Source organism: Acanthisitta chloris, unplaced genomic scaffold (genome assembly GCF_000695815.1).
Source record: "Acanthisitta chloris isolate BGI_N310 unplaced genomic scaffold, ASM69581v1 scaffold39731, whole genome shotgun sequence".
NCBI lineage: Eukaryota > Metazoa > Chordata > Aves > Passeriformes > Acanthisittidae > Acanthisitta > Acanthisitta chloris.
This window is the reverse complement of record NW_008658438.1, coordinates 1-18385: the sequence shown is the minus strand read 5'-3', so window position 1 is coordinate 18385 and position 18385 is coordinate 1. Positions and strand designations below refer to the sequence as shown.

At 48.7% G+C, this 18385-nt stretch overlaps 1 protein-coding gene across 1 annotated transcript; it reads left to right on the top strand.

Annotated features, from left to right (window-relative positions):
* The first annotated feature begins 8074 nt into the window (after window positions 1-8074).
* SGK2 (serum/glucocorticoid regulated kinase 2) lies at window positions 8075-16825 on the top strand. The gene is made up of 13 exons (XM_009085090.1): window positions 8075-8103; window positions 9465-9522; window positions 9968-10017; window positions 10591-10648; window positions 11230-11313; window positions 11635-11766; window positions 12562-12674; window positions 13238-13274; window positions 13941-14027; window positions 15330-15425; window positions 15694-15849; window positions 16224-16313; window positions 16529-16825. Exons 2-13 carry the CDS (start codon window positions 9487-9489, stop codon window positions 16682-16684), a joined length of 1095 nt encoding a protein of 364 aa, XP_009083338.1. The 5' UTR covers window positions 8075-8103; window positions 9465-9486; the 3' UTR covers window positions 16685-16825.
* The last annotated feature ends 1560 nt before the right edge of the window (window positions 16826-18385 follow it).

The window sequence follows — 18385 nt, the reverse complement described above, 5'->3', positions numbered from 1 at the left end:
GGCCAGGAAACTGCCTCTCTGTCCTTGTCCCCACCAGGCTGGTCACATTCGGGGCTTGAGGTGTGGGTGGTGACCCTGAGTGTGCACCCTGCATCAGGCTGACCTGTGCTGCAGGGGAAAAGAGGTGCTCACCTCAAAAAACAGGTTTTGGGGTTTGTGGGTTTGGTTTTTTTAGGAAAGACTCCAAAACACAGGCTGTAATGTGTCCTGAAGTGCTGTTGGGGAGGAGAAGAGAGCACAGCAAGCCAGAGAAATGCACCTTCCCCAAGGACAAGGCTGGCCAGGAAGGGTTGCTTACAGTCAGGCTGCTTCCAGCTGCATGTTGTTTATTCACTGAGACTGTGCCTACACTTAAAAAGCACTTGGGAGTGAAAAAGTCCCAGCCAATTAATTTAATGGCAATAAGCTCAGGGATTTATTGCTCAGAATACATAAAGGCTTTACAAGAGATCAGTAATATTCTGCCATGTTCATATTTGTATAAACAGAGGCACAGAAAGTTGCAAGAGTTGCTCAAACCCAATTTAGCTGAACTTTGGAATAAACACCTGATCTCCAGTGGTCTCCTCCTGGCTCCTTTCACCAAAACATGGGAAACATCCCGGCATCCATGTGGGATTCCTTGGCAAAATCAAAGGCAAAGCCTGAGGCAGAGCCCTGCTTTTTTGAAGCTGAAAGAAAAATGTAGAGGGTTTTAAAGACCCCAGTGGTCACCAATAGTCATTTTGGTCTTACATGAATCCTCTTAAAATGAAGAAATAGGACCTGAACTTTTAATGAACATCCTATCCCCATCCTATACTATCCAATCCCTTATCCAGTAGAGATAACTGGGTAGCCAAACATTTTAAGTCACCTTTCACTGCAGGTCCATAGCCTTGTGCTCTCTCAATGAATATTTGTTTGAATCTTATCTGAACCTTCCCTGCAATTCTGATGGCTCAGGACTGTGTGGTTCCACCTCAGTGACACTTTTATGATTATGGTCATTGATAGTGCTTGATAGGGAGATAAGGATAGTACACATTTCCCTGTAAAATAGCATATAAAATATTATAATAGAGAGAGGTACTTCTCTGTGTGTAGAGACAACAGGATGGACCTGTTGTCCACTGGACATGTCCTGTCCTGGAGAAGCTGAAAATGTGGCTTCTCTGGGGTGAGTGGCACCAGCCAGAGATGGCCCTGCTGGGAGGGACCAGCATGGAAGGACCCTGCAGCCCTTGGCCTCTTGCAGGGCTTGGGGAAGAGGAGGGAGATTTCCTCCTTCAGAGGGAAAAGGAAAATGTTTCCAAGCACTAAGGTCCAGAGGTTCTGAGCTGGTGCTGGTGCAGCTGGAAAAATCTCCATTCTGTGGCTAGGGCTTCCTCTTCCCATGGCCTGGCCAAGTCCAGCCCAGGCATGAGATGTGCACAGAAGGGGTTAAATTGCCCAAGAGCTGCTCCTCACCTCTGAACCCAAGGCCAGCCAGAGGTTTTCCTGGCATGGACGTGCTCTCTGGAGGGCAGGGAAACAGTAACCCAGCAGAGAAGACCAGTAATGCTGGCGAAATGCAGCACTGACATCAGCAGGTCTCCAGCTTCACTAGAATTGCTTCATTTTGCTCAGAGCATGTGGGTGCTGGGCAGGGAATGGGCCAAGGCCAGTCCTGGTGTAAGGGTGCATGGTGACGCTGGTAGCACCTGCAGGGACACGTGCCTGTGTGACGTGTGTGCCCTGCAAACATTCCTACATCCAGCAGCCCCTTTGGCATGGAACTAATGTGTCCTGTGGGCAAGGGGCAGTGCTGAGTGTGGGATGAAAGCTGCTGCAGGCTGTGGGTGGCTGTGAGCACACAGGCCAGGGCAATGGGGAAAGTCACACCTCTTACATATGGGGAGTGTTGCTTGGGTGGGCTGGAGGCTAACCCTGCTCACATCTACCTGTACCACTTATGCCATCATGGGGTCAACTGCTTGCCCAGGACACCTCTCCAGAGAGAGTCACAGGGCTCCACAGGGAAAAGCCCTTTGCAGCTGTACCAGGCATTTGGTAGTGTCTGATGTTGAAGCTCCAGGTGAGGACCCAGGTCATGTGTCCCTGTGTTTCCAGGGAATGTCTTCTCCTGTGCCAGGGAGCCACTGATATTGGGTCTGTCACCCTGGGTACAGGAAGAATGAATTTCATCTGAGTTCCTCGAAAGCATCAAACCCCAAAATCCTCTTCTGAGAGCAGAAATTGATATGAATTTAACAGTTTTAGCGTAAATTTTTTGCGTTGTACAGAAGCCAAACAGCCAACCAGTACCACCCAGCTCTCTTATGGTGTCCTCCATCTGCCAGTCCCAAAGCACTTTGCCACCACAGCAGTGGCAGAGCACTCTGATGATCTCCACCAGACCCAGTGTTGGGTGGGTGCTGGCCAGACAAGGAGTAGGGAGCCATCCCTGCATCCCACAGCCATGCCTCGCTGGCAGGCAGTCAGTGTTTCTCTCAAGGGCTTGTTTCTACTCTTACTCCTGTGCCCTTTGCTTTTGCAGACGGAGAAACATCTGCTTCCTGAGGACACCCGGTGCCGGTGGCTGAGCTCCTGCCGTAAGGAGAGAGGACTGTTTTGGCTGTCTTATGTTTGCAGCCTGGATGGAGCCCTCCTCCACTGCCCTGGGCAAGACAAAAGGTTGGTATGATGTCACTAACCCTGGAGATGGTGAGGGCATGGAGAAAACTTCCCCATGGAGGTCTCCCACTGATGCTGGGCTGCGGAGCAGCTGGTGGAGAGCAGAGCCCCATTGCACACCCTTCTGGTGGGCTCCACCTGGGCTCATGCCACAGTCCCTTACTGGGGCTCACCCTGCCTAGCAAGGACTGCATGGAGTCTGGCTCCCATGGCACATGAAGGAGACCCAGGTGGTGTTTGTGTGCAAATAGGGGCAGCAGCTTTGCATTGCACACCTGGCTCTGACACCCAGTGCATGCACAGCCCTTGAGTGGCTGAGACCATAAACAGAGGGGACAGGATGGACAAAACCAACCCAACATCATTTGTCCTGTCAGTATCTGTCATCAGATTTAGTATGTTCTGTATTTTAGCTGCAAAAACTTGTCCCTACAGGATCCTTCTGCTTCCTCTTCTTTAGATAGAAAATGGAGTTTAAATTAAAGATGCTTTCCATGCAAATAAAAATCAAGGTTTTGCTGATAACACCAAAGTTTTCATGAAGGAAAAAAAAGCAGAGGACACTGAGTAGAAGATATAAGTCATCTGATGAAAGTATTCCCTAACTTGACCATTTCAATGCAAGGAGAGGCAAAACTGGAGCATAATATTCTTAAAAGCTGACTGCTGACAGCTTGAGGATGTTGGCTGAGCAAAATATTCAGGCTTTGACCTGAGAGAGAACGATATTTCAAGCAACATGCTGCTTCTCCTCTCCTGTTACACATGGCAACAAGCACATCAGATATTCCAGATGATTTCCTCCTTGTCTGGGTTAGGGACCTGTCCCACAGCACCCAGCCCCTCTGCTTCCCCCAGGGAGTGCTGCCTCTGGCCTTTACCTCCTTGCACCCACCACTGAACTTGCTCCATAGGCTCTTTTCTAACTGCTACAGCTACACAAAGGGAGATTTTTATAGGAAACTACAACAGAAGTAAAAAGCAACTGCTTTATTTTAAATGAACAGCGAGAAGACACCAGTCCTTCTCCCAACTCTCCTTTTGCTCAGAACTTAGTCTCTGGTCTCTCAAATCACCAGGTTTCCCCTCCCCATATGTTTATGTTTGCAGTTAATAGTGCTGCTAAGAGCCAGCCTGGCTGCCCTGGCTGCAGCTTTCCTGGGTCCCTGAGGTACTGCAAGGAGCAGTTTCATCTGGGTTTGACCTGAACCAAATGACAGTTTTGACCTTCCTCCAAACCAGAGGACAGTGGACAAATTTGTAGCTTACTAACATGTCCTGACAACCTGAGCTGCCTGCTAGGATGTAATTTGCACCTACCACCACCTGCACCCTTCCCTCTCTAATCCAAAACTACCTCTCCCATCTAAATGCTCAGTCTCTGGGTATAGTTAGCAGGTGTGTCTTCATCTTTTGCAGCTGGTCAGCTCTTCCTGCTCTCTTTAAAGGGCTGCAGTGAGCCAGTAGCTGTGGTCTGATTGCTCTGAGGAGGTGGAGGGGTGTTTGTGTTCAGGGGTTAAATGAACTGCTGCAGGAAACAGAGTTATTCTCCTCTGAGTTTTAGGAGAGACCTGAGGGTTCCTGGTCTGCCAGGGCAGGCAGGGTGGGGTGGGGCAAGGATGGGACGGGGGAATGAGGAGTCTCCGTGCCTATCAGTTGTGAACTGCTTTCCATGCTTCAGGACTCAGCCTCTGCTGGTAGATGTGCTCCCAGGTATGTTTGATGCTTTGTTTTCTATTTTTAAGGGACTATTTTTTGCAAAGTGCTGCAAGATTTAGCCACCTGCTGTTTTCTTTAAGTTTTACATGTGGTTTTCCTCTAAAATCTGGAGGGTTGTTTTTCTGTGGGCACCAGCTTGCCCAGAGCCAGGGCTGCTTGGCTGGGTTCCTGCTCTACTTTGCAGTGTCCCTGGGGTATAGGGAAAAGGATCTGCAAGAGAAAATTGGGCAAGCTAGGAGCTCTGCAGAGGGTGGCTAATAAAGCATCCCAAGTGCAGAAGTGCTTTAAAGTCTTTCCTAACCTCTTCCTGGACTTGCTGTGTGTGACTGTAGTGTCTCAATGGGAATGAAAGTGGAGTTCAGTGCTGGCCTGCAGCTAACTCTTAGATCTGTAGCAGGGGAAAACTTGAGCCTTTTTTCTCCCCAGTAAGAGCATGTTTGCAGGAATCCTCCTTCCCACCTCCCTCCGTGCTCCTTCTCTGAGCTGAAACTGGGGCATCTCCCCCTTAAACTGTGAGCAGCCCCTCTGCTCAGTGGAAGCCGTGGGCTGGCTTAGGTGCCCCTCTCTCAGCTTTGCCCCTCCAAAGTCTGTGCTTGCTCCAAGACATTGCCTGCTGTCCCAGTGACAGCCTGCCAGGCCTCTTTGCCTCTCCATGCTGGCAGCTAGCCCTTCCCAGAGCGGCAGAGGATGAGGGACTTGCTCGGAGGGGTTTGCAATCTAGGTTAGGTAGGAAAGGATGCTGAGAGCTGTGACATCAGGGAGGAGGGTGGGAGGCAGCTCGCAGATGACGAGTCTATGAGGTTGCCTCTCCGTGCAAGGTACGCGTTGCATTAGTAATGTGTTTGTAGCAAATAACGCTGGGCTAGCATGGGAATGTGGGTCAGCACTGCCAGAACTGTGCAAGGAAGAGGGAGCTGCTCGTGCTCTGCTGGGAAGAAAACGTATGTTACTGAGGGATGTGTGGTGGGGGGAGATTTAGCTGCAGTAACTGCTCCAACTTGTAAGTAGCAGCTTTCTTGTTGTGCGAGTGGGTGCCTGCTGCCTGGAGATGCCTCTGGCTGGGTGTTGGGGTGAAATGGTCTTTGAGGAGGGGGGAGTGGGGTGCAGGGGTTTGTGTTCCTGGTGTCTAATAGTCACATCATATTGGGGGAACTCCTAGACTTGCTTGCTGATGTTCTCTGTGGCCCTGGCCATGCCTGGAGCATCCCTGCTGCACCAGCAGGCACAAGGAGGGATGCAGCCGGGCATGTATAACCAAGGATTCCAGCGTATTTTCGTGACCTATTTCTGGTTCTGTTGTTCAGTGTGTGTGCGCTCAGGAAATCTTTGTGCTTAAGGGGGAGTAGGGTTTGTTAGTGATAAGGAAAAGCCTGCTTGGCTGCTTGGGAGATTGAAACCACCAACTAACCTGGCTTTGAAGGTGGACTTGGGCTGGGAAGGGTGGCTCTGAGCCTGAATAGAGAGTGATATGGGATGGGGATACATGTATACTAAAAATGTGTGTGGTAGTTCAGTGCAGAGACTCTAGCTTCAGAGCAAGTCCCTTTAATGGAACAGTGTTGTTGGAAACTGCTGCCCTTGGCCAGCAGGGACTTGTTGAGTAGCTGCACTTCCAGCAAATAAGCAGTGGAGCAGAACAAGGCTCATGGAGGGAAGAATGCACAGACTCCTAGGCTGGAAGAAGCTCCTACCTAGCTGCAGGTTGTGGAGACCTTGCCAAAACAGCCTTGCCCAAGCCCCTTGAAGCACATCAGGAACTTGTCCTGCATCCTGTGCTGCTAATAAATACCTCCAAGGCAGATGGATGTGTTTCCATGGCCTGTCCATGTGCTCCCCAAGATGCCCAAGCTGTGACATCTCCATCTGTGCCTGAAACACCTATTTGCCCCCGAGTCTGGGATCAGACCAGTGGCAGCAAGCTGACCCCAGGGCCAAAACCAAGCTTGTAGGGGTTCAGATTTGGAGGGAACAGGCCATATCACCTGATGGAGCTGTATGTATGGAGTGGGAGTGAGGTGTTAGGTTGGGTTGCTCTGACAAGAGGTTTCTGAGCAGGAGGTGGGAGCCTTTGCTCCTCTACCCACTGCTGCCATGTGCAGCTTGGGGCTTGTCCACACACACCTGTGCTCCCTGGCCATCCCCTGTGCGATCCCCCTGGCCCTGAGCCTGGAGTGAGTGTTGTCTGCTCTGAACCCAGCAGGGCTGATGTCTCTCTGCTGTGACCATGGTATCTGTCCAGCCTGCCAAGCAGCCTGTGAGACAGACTCAGCCCTGAGGCAGGTCTTGGATGACCTTCAGGAGACCTCGGTGAGTCAGGGAGAGCCAGACTGTCAGGGCAAGAAGGACTATGCCCAGTGGGAGGAGATGGGCATTGATCTGTCTGGGTGCTGCCTGCCTGCTGTCCCTGCTGGTAGGTGCCAGCTTGGACAGGCTCCTGTACTTGCTGCAGGACAAAGTATGGACAAGGTCAGGGGCTCGAACCAGCCTGATGTTGTAAGCTCTCTCACTGCATGGTTTGTGGGTTTTGCTTTAAAGTCCTGCTTTCTTTCTTAGCCATTCCAAAACTGTAAACTCACAGCTTAGGTTTTTTTTTTTTTGGCTCCTCATCAGAGCTGCACACAAATCCTAGGTCTTGCCTGGTTCAGTGGCTCCTGGGAGTGCACAGGTCCCTCCACCTGGCAGACCCTAGCCCCTAAGACCATACAGGAAGGGCTCTGGAATGCATTTGTGTTTGTCTCAAAATTTCTTCTACAAGCTCCTTGCCCAGGGAGATGGGCTCTGGCAGTTGGTGCTGTAGATTCCTTGGTCTGTTGAGGAGCTATTCCAGGATGAGAACTTGCTTGTGTCTATAAAGCCACTTCTTTTTAGAGGGAGAGGGCAGTGTATGCTTCTGTGAATGTTTTGATTCTATTTTTTCCCTCCAGTGGCAGAACTAAAGAGTAAAACTGAGACTTGGAGTAACTTTGCTATCTACTCATAAGCAAAAGAAGGAACTTCTCCATACAGGTTGTCATTTTCAGGCTCAGTCTGTGCAGGAGGGAGCATGTTCAGGACTGCCTCTGTGAAGGGAGAGGTGATGATGGTGATGAGTGGTGGCAACTGCCTGCACGGCTGAGCGGCAGAGATGCTCCATAGTGGGAATCCCAACTTCTGGCACTAGCTATGTGTCCTTGGGCAAGTCACTCACTCACTGTGATGTGTGTGTGCTGGCTTACCTCCTGCAGGGCCTTGAAAGGTTTCATTCATGTCCCTAATTACACACAGAGTCCTCAATGAAAGGGGCAGTGGATGTGCCAAGTGTGTGACGTATCCTAGTACAACATAGTCCTTGTGAGCACTCCTTGTCCCCCCTGGGGACCCAGGGATGGCTCAGGGAGGCTTGACAGTGGTCCTTTAGCCTGGATCCCCTCTGCCACAGGAGGGAGTGTCTCTTTTGTGGCATTTATCCATGTCCTGTGAGCTATTGAGGGCTCCTGGTGGGGCTGGGAGGGAAGATGTCCTGGTTCCTATAATTTCCTGGTTATTTTGGTACATGAGTGGAAGGGGGAGGAGGGTGGCTGTGGAGAGAAGAGCAAGGTCAGTGAAGAACAAATGTGCCTCTGTGCACTTGTGATCACGCTGCCAGCTAATCCGCTTTGGTGCTCCAACTTTCCTCACAGAACTCATCAAGCACGGCCGGGAAAGGATAGAACAAACCATCAAGGCCTCTGGCTCCAGGCTCTGCTCATAGTGAGTATGAAAGTCTCCCAGTGGGATGAGAGCCCTTTAAAAGCTCAGCTTGATAACCCCCACGCTGGCTGGGTGGTGAATGGAGCTGGCTGGCACCGATGTGGGCAGTCCCTGGGGACAGCCGCCAGCATCCGCTGCCGCCAGCATCTCCTGCCATGGTCAGCCTGGCTGCGCAGCACGGGGGCTCTGCCATGGCTGGGGGTCAATGCCTGGTGCTGTCTGGGGGCAGAGAGAGGGAGCACCCACAGGTGAGATGTGGGGAGGCTGGTGGGGTCTTTGGCCACCTGTTTGGAAGGGGTAGGTGGTTGTGGGGTGAGACCCTTAAGAGTCTCCCTGCTGTGTATAAGAGCTTGGTAGGGCTGAGAGGAGTGGGAAAAGCTCTCTGGGGCAGGGGAGAAGGGAACAGAGCTGCTGCTATTTTTTGGTTTGTTTTTTTTTTTTTTTTTTTTTTTTTTTTTTTTGTATCACTTGTTAAGGGATACTGCCTGTCTCTTTTTTTTTTTTTTTTTTTTTTTTTTTTTTTTTTTTTTGTTTTTTTTTGTGTATCATGTTATCTCCTTAATTCTGTCTTTTGCAAGGACTATGGGGGAACCCTTAAAACCAAAGGGAGTAATCAGCTGGAGTGGCAGGACCCACCTGTCCCCAGTGACACTCAAGCAGGGTTCAGGGATCTGAACCAACAAGTGTTCAGGTCCAGCTTCTCCAGCCCCAGCAACAGCTGCCCAGGATAGATGGGTCCTCTGATCACTGAGCCAGCCCTGGCTGCCATGGCCAAACTCTCTTCCCTGCAAGGTCAATGCCCTGAGCTGCCCTGCTCTGATCTGGCCCCAGGAATGGTCTCTGGCAGCTACCAGTGCAGTGGCACATGGTACTTGGACCCAGCTGGACTCTCCTGGCTGCCCTGTGGGGACACACACTGGGTTGCAGGGCTGGGTATTGTGGCATCCCTGTGCACTGGGTTGGGGGCTGCATCTGCCTTGAGAGGGTTTGTCCATGGCTAGGAGGGCTCTGTCCTCATCTGGCCCTGATTCTGTGTTGCTGCTCGGGCTGTGATGGTCTTCAGTTGTTGTTGCCCTGAACAGTTTATGCAATTGCAAGTCAAAGGATAACTGTGGTATTTAATATGCTTGTGTACCCAGGAACCTTTTTTCCTCCCTCCCCTGTCTCCCAGTTTGTGTGGACTAGCACCCCTGGGGAGCAGCCGTGCTAAGGAGGGGGAAGCTGGGGAGCTCAGCTGAGCCCTCCTGTGATGAAGGGGTGCATTCACTGGGGTCTGTGCTGCTCCCTGGCAAGTCAATAGTGTGAATCTGTTTCTCTCATGAATTTTGTTTTTAACACTGGCTTGGTCTTCTCTTCCCAAGTGCTGAACGAGTTGCTTTTTTAATGGATCGTTCCCGGAGCCCAGACAAAAACACCCAGGTGAGATCATGGCTTTGGGACAAAGGGGCTGGTGCTTTAGATGAATAACAGAGAGGAGAGTCTGTGTTAGCCTGCTGGGAGTCTTACTGCTCCCTTGTCCCCATGGGTGATGCTAGGTGGAGAAAAAGAAGAGCAGAGAGGCCCTACATAGCCTTTTGGAAAAGGCATAAAGCTAAGAGTCTGTGGAGGGGAAGATTCCTGGAGAGGAGGAAGAGGATGTTGTGTGTATGTACTCCTCACTGGGAAGAGGGAGGCTGGAGCTCTGTGGTGCTGGGTGTGCATAAGGCCACTTAAATGGCCTCACTTAGAAGTTTGGCAAAGCACCCTGTTTCTTTTGCTGATGGTTATTTATCTGTGACTCTGTGTGAGGAATGCTGTGTTGAGGAAGGGAAGGCACAAACTGCAGCATGGTCCTTGTGACTAATATTATTGTTATCTTCTCTAGCCTTCAACACCAACTGACAACATCAACCTTGGACCTTCTGCTAACCCAAAGTAAGCTCCCTGCAAAGCCAGGTAGGGTGTGGAGAGTGAAGTGATCTGGCAGGGGAATGCAGATGGTCCCTGTGTCTTGTGACTGCAAAAGTCCTAACAATTACATTACTTGGCCTTTAACCCCATGTGTGCCACCAATGCATCAGCCCTCAAGATATTATGCTGTAGCTGGTACTTCTTACAATAATAACTCTCTCCTGTCCATGTCTGCAGCTCCTTGTCCCATCTCTCTTGAGAGAGGGAAGATCTTCCTCATCACTGCTAGTTCTCTATCTTTCTCTAGAAATAGAGATAAACTATCTCCTCTAAAGGTGCCAATTGGCCCTGATAGGTGTTTTCACCTGTTGCTGCATTCAGCAGGTGGATTGCTGCAGGATTGCTCATCCTCTGCTGGATGCACTGACACACAATGTGAATCCTGAGCCAGCTGGGAGCAAGGGTCACCTGTCCAGTGCCCTTTAATCCCTTTCACAAACACTTGTGTTTCCAGGCAGGAACTCTGCTTTGATGGTAGTGTTGCTGGACCGTGATTCTCTCCCAGGAACATTAACTTGTTTCATTCTTGCCCAACAGTGCCAAGCCAACAGACTTTGACTTCCTGAAGGTTATTGGCAAAGGAAGCTTTGGAAAAGTAAGTGGGTTTGTACAGGTGGGCTGTAGCTCTTTAGAGGCAGCTTGGAAAGAGACATTCTTGCTGAAGGAGTTTCTAGCTGTGTCCTTTGCTTTCATGTCTCCTGACGTCTGAGTGGGACTGAGCCTAGATAAGACTTGGGATAGAGCTGTCATAATTCATTCTTACTTTAGGGTCCTGCAACATCTCTAGGAACTGAAATGTGAGGTGCTTTTTGCTTAGGGTGGTGATAAGGAGCAGTGCTTGGTTTGAAATAAGCTTCAGATGTGTTCAGGTAGGAAAAGATCTCCAAACAAACCTGTACCTGGGAGACAGCAAAGATTCCCTTTAAATGGGACTGTCCCAAATGATCCAAAACTATTTTCTATTGCATGTCTAAGATGTATGTGGAGATGCATTCTGCTTTTATTCCAGCAATGAGAAAGTGCTGGGAACTCAGAGGGCTGGAGCTTGGGTCTTTAAAACTTTGTACCTGACCCTCTGAAGTACATAATCACTCACAAGTGTTGAGCTAATGAGGAAATGCTAACCAAGAGGCAGAAGGTGAGACCGAAACCCGTGACCAGGACTTTCTATTGTAGGTTCTCCTGGCCAAACGCAAGTGTGATGGGACTTTTTACGCAGTCAAAGTCTTGCATAAGAAAACCATCCTAAAGAAAAAGGAGGTATGTCTGCTCTCTTTGGATACTTCTGCAAACAGTGGTCAGTGTATGAGCTATCCTGGTAATGCAATTAGGGTACCTAGTGGCTGGAATTCACATGGACAACTTGCATGTTAAACATGGATTTCTCTGTGCTGTGGGAAACATGGAGAAGAACTGAGGTGAAACAGGTCAGATAGGAGGAAGTAGTTCCCTTCCTGGAGCTGGAATTTGCCCTCTTGGGCTCTTAGCTTCCCCTTGTTTTGAAATGAGCAGAGAAGCCCCCATAGCAGACTGGACTGGGCCCTTGTCTGGAACCCTAATGCCTTGTCTGCTTTTTGACAGCAAAACCACATCATGGCAGAACGCAATGTGCTCCTAAAAAATGTCAAGCACCCCTTCCTTGTGGGACTCCACTACTCCTTCCAGACCTCAGAGAAGCTTTACTTTGTGCTTGACTATGTAAATGGAGGAGAGGTGAGTGCACTTGCAGGCTTTAGTATGAATCCTCTATTTGGTCCTACCCAACCATGTTGCTTTCTTGCCTTCTTGTCAGAAGATAATGATGGTGAAGTATAATGCAGACAGGAATATGTGGCATGTTACTCACCTGAAAACTGAGCGAAGATCTTGCTGGCTAGGAACTGAGTCAGATGATTCCCATAGTGGGGATGTTGAGAAAAGCATGTGTTTGGGGCAATTTAAAATCCTGTGGAGAATATGGGAAGCACTGGTGTTGGTGAGCTTTAGGCAAAACCCGCTTGTGGGCCAACTCTGGATCTATACCTAGTGCTTAGGTGATGTAATCAGAATTTTCTAGACTTTTCTGTCCTGTAGAAGCCTACATTTTTCAGCTGTCTTCCTGTGCTATCTGAAACTGGCTGGGAGGTACTGTTACTGTGAATATATTGCCCAAATAGAATTCATGTTGAGGATCTTAGTGTGTTCAGCTCTCTGCATGTGCCCCTTCTCATGGCCATAATACTGCCCTAATCAGCCTGTGGGTTGTAGTAAGCTAGAAGCTTAGCTAGATCAGCAGATGACTGGGGGGTTTTTTTTGAGAATTATTCACTTTTGGGAATGAAGAGAACAAATGAAAGAATTTCTAGAAAGGGGTTTGAATTGCTTAAAGTCACTTGGCTTGGGCTCATGTGGTGCTGCTCATGTCCTACTTGGTGCTAATCAGTTTTCACTTGAGTAACTGGCTTGCTACTTGCTCTAGAAAGCCTTCAGTCATTTAAAAGTGATCAACCCTCTCATCTGCCCCTGTAGCTCTTCTTTCACTTGCAAAGGGAGCGCTGTTTCCGGGAGCCCCGGGCACGATTCTATGCTGCAGAAGTCGCCAGTGCAATTGGGTACCTGCATTCCTTAAACATCATTTACAGGTGAGGCACATCTCTTTGCTGGAGAGGGCAAAGGCACCAGGAGTGCCCAGCCAGGGTATGTCAGTGCTGGGGAGGAAAAACCTTCACTAGGATCCTGCAATACACTCATGACTGGAGTTTGGAGAGTGTCCTACCCCAGCCAAGACTGTACTGCTGGCACTTCACTCTGCCAGAGGAGAGCTGTCTGTGTGGATCCTGAGTGGCAGTTAATACTCCCAGCCTGAGAGTGGGAAGGAGAGAATAAGCATAAAGATACAATATAAACCTGGCTCAATAAGTGAGATATCATCTCTCAGTAATAATTTATGCATGGAACTGCAGGCTAACACCTGATGCTGTATGACAGCTGCCTTTTTGTGTGTGCATGTGTGTGTGTTGATGGGAACCTGCATTTTGGGAAGGCTTTGATCTGGATCAGGAGACTTTGTCAGCTCCTGTCCTTAGCTGAGGCTGTTTCAGATTTTGTTTTGGGGTTTTTTTGTTGGTTTTTTCTTTTTTTTCTTTTTTTTTTTTTTTTTAAATATCTGACCACATCTACTCAAGCAGTAATTTTTGTCTTACAGGGACTTAAAACCTGAGAACATTCTCCTGGATTGCCAGGTATAGTCACAGCTCATGCTGCCTTCTGTCTTTAGAAACATTGGGATCACAGAGGGCTGTGGTCCTGCAAGCTGGGCTATAGTTCACATCATGGCATGGATTTTGTCTGTCTGCAGACCCTGGAATGGGGAGGGAGCCTGCCCTCTGCAGAACTGCTCACTTGGGGCCTCTGGCTCTTTCCCAAAAGCTGGGACTTGACCTGTGGGCAGGGATCAGGGCTGCTAAGAGCAGCTCAGTGTTGCTACTCTGAGTGACCACTATATGTATTGTCTCTGGAATGAAGCAGTGGAGAAACACAGCAGGTCTGGATCTCTTCATAGTTCATAGATTGAGTCATAGATAGAGGTTGGAATGGACCCTATAGATCTAGTCCCAACACACCCTGCCATGGGCAGGGACACCTCCCACTAGACCAGGTTGCTCAAGGCTTTATCCAACCTAGTTATGCAGGTGTAGACAAATTCATAAAAAATAAAATTAAAATCCAGACTCTTTTTCTGTAGGCTCCTGTACTTGTACTATAGGATGCCCATAAGGAGAGGGAGGGGAGGCAGATGAGCAGTGAGGGACTAAAACACACACACACAAGATGCCATGTGAAGGCAAATACTTGGAAATTCTATCTCTCTAAAAGTTGGGACAAGCTGATATTTCTCTCTTCTTTAGGGACACATAGTATTGACAGACTTTGGACTCTGCAAAGAAGGAATGGAGCAAGAGGAGACAACTTCTACTTTTTGTGGCACCCCTGAGGTACAGCATGTGTTGGGGCTTTGCTTTGACCTGGGGGCTGGAAGCCTTCAGAGATTTATTGCTCTGGGTCTTGGGCTTATGTGATATTTCAAAGTATAGTCCCTGTGAATTAGACCACCTTGGGCTCTTTGAGGTTGTCAACCTGAAGTTGGAGTTAAGACCTCTCCTACTCAGAAGAGTAACTCTGCTAACTCTACCTGTTACTGCTGATTAGTACTCTAAAATTGCTGTGAATTGCACTTGGAAATGGCTAGGCTTGTGAAAACTAGGACTGTTCCAGGTGGCTGTGGTGGAAGCCTGGGAGCAGGCTGTTTACCTGCTCTGATACTCCAGAGCTGCAGGACAGGGAGCCTGATGGTGCTGACATGTACAGGATGATGCTGTGCTCTTCTGTGTATCCTTGGTACATACAGGAGCTGCAAAATGCCCTGTGCAGAGGAGAGGACCAGGCTCCCCTCTGGAATGTGAACACTGCTTAGAGGGGAGGAAATGCCTGTTCTGCAATGCACCTCAACCAGTTTTTGCTAAAACCTGTCTCCTATTTGGCATCTTGGAGGCTCTTTTCCTGCTACTTGCTGAGCTGGGGATTTTGGTAGCACTTTAGCCTAGGCAATACACCTGTCCTGCTGCTTTCCTCAGCTTGAAGACAAGCTTGTAAACAAGACACCTTTCAGTATTCAAACTCAGCATTAATGGGCAGGAATTGTCCTGTTTTCAGTGGGGAATCTCTTATGCAATAGCACAGCATGAACCAAGTAGGAATGTTAGAGCTTTGTTTTCTGGTTTTAGTGTGTGTTGATGTTTTCCTGCTCTAGACAGAGCCTGAGCATACACAGATAATTCTGAGGGAGACCAGGCTCAATGTGCTGTTTGTTCTCCAGGCCACTTGAATTCTTGTCTGTTGTTCCGTGGTAGTGGTTATTGGTAGTTTTATTGGTTTGGACAGACTTACTGGAACTGAGAACTGCAGCTTTTCCAAAACCACAGGAGCCTCTTAGAGATGTGATGCTACAGTGTGGGACAGGTTTACTGGTTAAATTATGATGGGTGGCAAATCCTTGTACAACTCCTCCATGGGAAAAGAACCTTATGTAGTCTGGAGAAACTTTTTGGGAGCTTGAGCAGGTGTCTTTTGAGCCCATTGTTCCAAAGCAAGTCGAGAGTCTATTAGTCCATAGTAGGAAATGTAGATGTGCTTCCTAATGCATTTGCTCAACTTGAGCTGCAGCAAATTTGTGTCTTACAAAGGCAAAACCCTTCCTTTATAATTTGACTCAAATATTTGCTTCTGATTCTTCGCAGTACCTGGCTCCTGAGGTGCTGAAGAAGCAGCCCTATGACAGGACAGTAGACTGGTGGTGCCTGGGAGCTGTCCTCTATGAAATGCTGTTTGGACTGGTAAGTTTGGAGTGGTCTGTTTTACTTTTACATGGTGGCATTTATTTGCAAGAGCTGTGGTCTGATGATGTTTTGGTGTTCACATGGTACCTGACACAGACAACTGAATCATGAATTGGATGACCTGGTTCAATCCATTGCCCTTCTGAGCAGAGATGTGGCAGGTCTCCCTCATCTACTCACTGCAGGACTCATTTTGACTTGCCATGTGTGGATCCTTATGGTAGCTCATGTTTTACCTGGCTGCTTCTCCTCTCTTTCAAATTAGCCTCCTTTTTACAGCCGGGATGTGTCTCAGATGTATGACAACATTCTGCACAAGCCACTCCAGATCCAAGGAACCAAAACTGTGGCAGCTTGTGACATCCTCCAGGGACTTCTTCACAAGGACCAGAAGAGGAGGCTGGGTGCCAAGACAGACTTTGTAGGTGGCTTCCACTGTGGTCAGGAGGGAGGATGGATGAGAAACCTTTCTATTATGACCCTTTCTTTCATAACAGCATTGCCTTGAAAAAAAGCTTTCTGTGCTGTTGTCTCCAGCTTCCTAAAAGGGGTGTACAGGGTTGACTTGGATTTCCAAAGGAAAAGGTGTGGTGGCAAGCTAGGGACACCAATGTGTGATGGTGTCATTTCCCTTCAAGGGATTTCTGGGCCATGACCCTTGTGTATCAAGGATTTATGGATATGTGGTAGCTCCAGGTCTTGCTACAACCCCTTAATGCTGTGAGACCAGCTGGCAGGTGCTGCAAAAGGAGAGTTGGCAGAAGACTGACTTTTTCCCCCTCACTTTTTATGCAGCTTGAGATAAAGAACCACGTATTCTTCAGCCCAATAAACTGGGATGACTTGTACCACAAGAGGATTACTCCTCCATTCAACCCCAATGTGGTAAGTGGGTATTTCTGGCTGTGATAGTGGTACAAAAGGGGATCCTCTCCAGATGTCTCGTGCTGACACTGAGGGGTGCTGAGGTCTGGATTAGGAACTGCAAATGCAGTGCTGCTGACTCTTTTGGAAGAGCAGCTGTGTTAGACTCTCTGGACACAAGGGGTTTGCTGGGGTATGCTCATTTAACCTGATTGTGTTTCTGCTCCTTGGCTTAGGCTGGTCCAGCTGATCTGCGACACTTTGATCCAGAGTTCACCCAAGAAGCAATCTCTGCCTCCATCACCCACACACCTGACCTAGCAGCCAGCAGCTCCAGTGCCTCAGATGCATTTTTAGGATTCTCTTATGCACCAACTGAAGAGGACATCTAGGTTTTAAATAGGCTTTGAGAAGCCAGATTTTAACTCAATGGGGGGGTTTTTTTGGGTTGTTTTTTGTTTGTTTTTTTTTTGAGGGGATTGGTACTGTCCTTTGTTCATGGTTTAAGGAAATTGAGACTAAAACACTAACTGGCTGGGATGGAACAGAGTTCTTAACTTCTTCTGCTTGGTGGATTTCCTCCTAAATGACTGTTCTCCTGGCAGGGCAAGTGGGATGCTGATTATGGTTTTTCCCCTGAGTGTATCATGCTACTTGGCAGAATTTTATTCACTCTGTGGTTGTATTTATGGTTGGGGCCATCATTCACATCAACAGCCATGTCCCTGTAACTGGCCACATTTTTTCACCCTCTTTTTTTTTTTTTTGTGAAGCTATGCCCAACTGCTTTCCCCACCCCTCCATAGAGTAGGGAACTCTTCACACTACCATGAACAGTGTCTCCCTTCCTTTAAATGGGTTGTGTCACTCAAGTCACTCATCCTGGACTGAGTTGGCTGGGGAAAAACTGCTCATCCATCTTTGCTCCAAATCCTAAACTGCACTGTGGCCTTTCATGCTAGCCAGTCCCTCCCCAAGGTGAGTGGATCATCTCCCTGGTCCAGGATTGGGATGCTGCTGAAGCAACAAGGATGCTGTTATGGAGGAGCTAATACGTGGGAGGAAAACTCCAGATAAAATAGGTGGGGAAGAGGGAAAGTTGTTTGGAAAAATAAAAGTAACTTTATGGCTGCTTGGGCTGGGGGATGCTTTCACAGCATGTGCTTCTTGACTTGCTTGAGGCACACCAGCACTTGGGTAATGAGCAGGATGTGGAGCACAGGACATGGCACAGCAAGGAGCAGCTGTGCTCCAGGCTCCAGCACTCATCTGAAAACACCCCTCACTGCTGTACAACAGTTATTTATTCTGCCTTAATTTAACTGCTGGTGTATTCATTGAATGTCGCTTACCACTTTTTATTTAAGCTTGTTTTGTTCTGTTGCTGAGGGGAGGAGAAAGGGGGCTTGGAGCTTCTACTGCAACATGGGGATAAACAAGGGGCTTTCTAGGAGTTGTGTGATGCTCATGCTGTTGGGAAGCTTGTGCTGGAACAATTTTTATTTATCAAACATTATCTTGTATATGCTGAAGTCAGTGGGAATATGACATTGTTTATATTAAAGTGCAAACACTGATGTGCTTCCATGGCTGTCCTGAGTGTGAGGGGGATTAGAGGGGGGAGGCAGATGTTTGCTCTGTGCTGTGCCTGAAAACACTTGGCTATGGGCAGAAAAATCACTGAAACTTTTGGAGGCTAACCTGAATAGCTACTCCCTATTTTGGACTAATTGTACACTGGCAGAATGGTTTGGGTTGGAAGGGACCTTAAAGCTCATGTCATTCCACCCTCCTGCCAGGGGCAGGGACACCTTCCACTGGACCAGGTTGCTCCAAGCCCCATCCAACCTGGCTTTGAACATTTTCAGGGATGGGGCAGCCATGGTTTTTCTTGGCAACCTGTGCCAGAATCTCACCACCCTCACATGTATCAGGATTGGGACTTTAGCTTTTACTTGTGTCTGATGCCCAGAAAGCAGAGGGGGCAGGAAGCAGCTTCTGAGGAGTAACAGTCCTGTCCTAAGCTCTGGCAGGTGAGGGCTGGGGCACAGCAAATCTCAGCCTGGGCTGCATCCAAAGGAGCATGGCCAGCA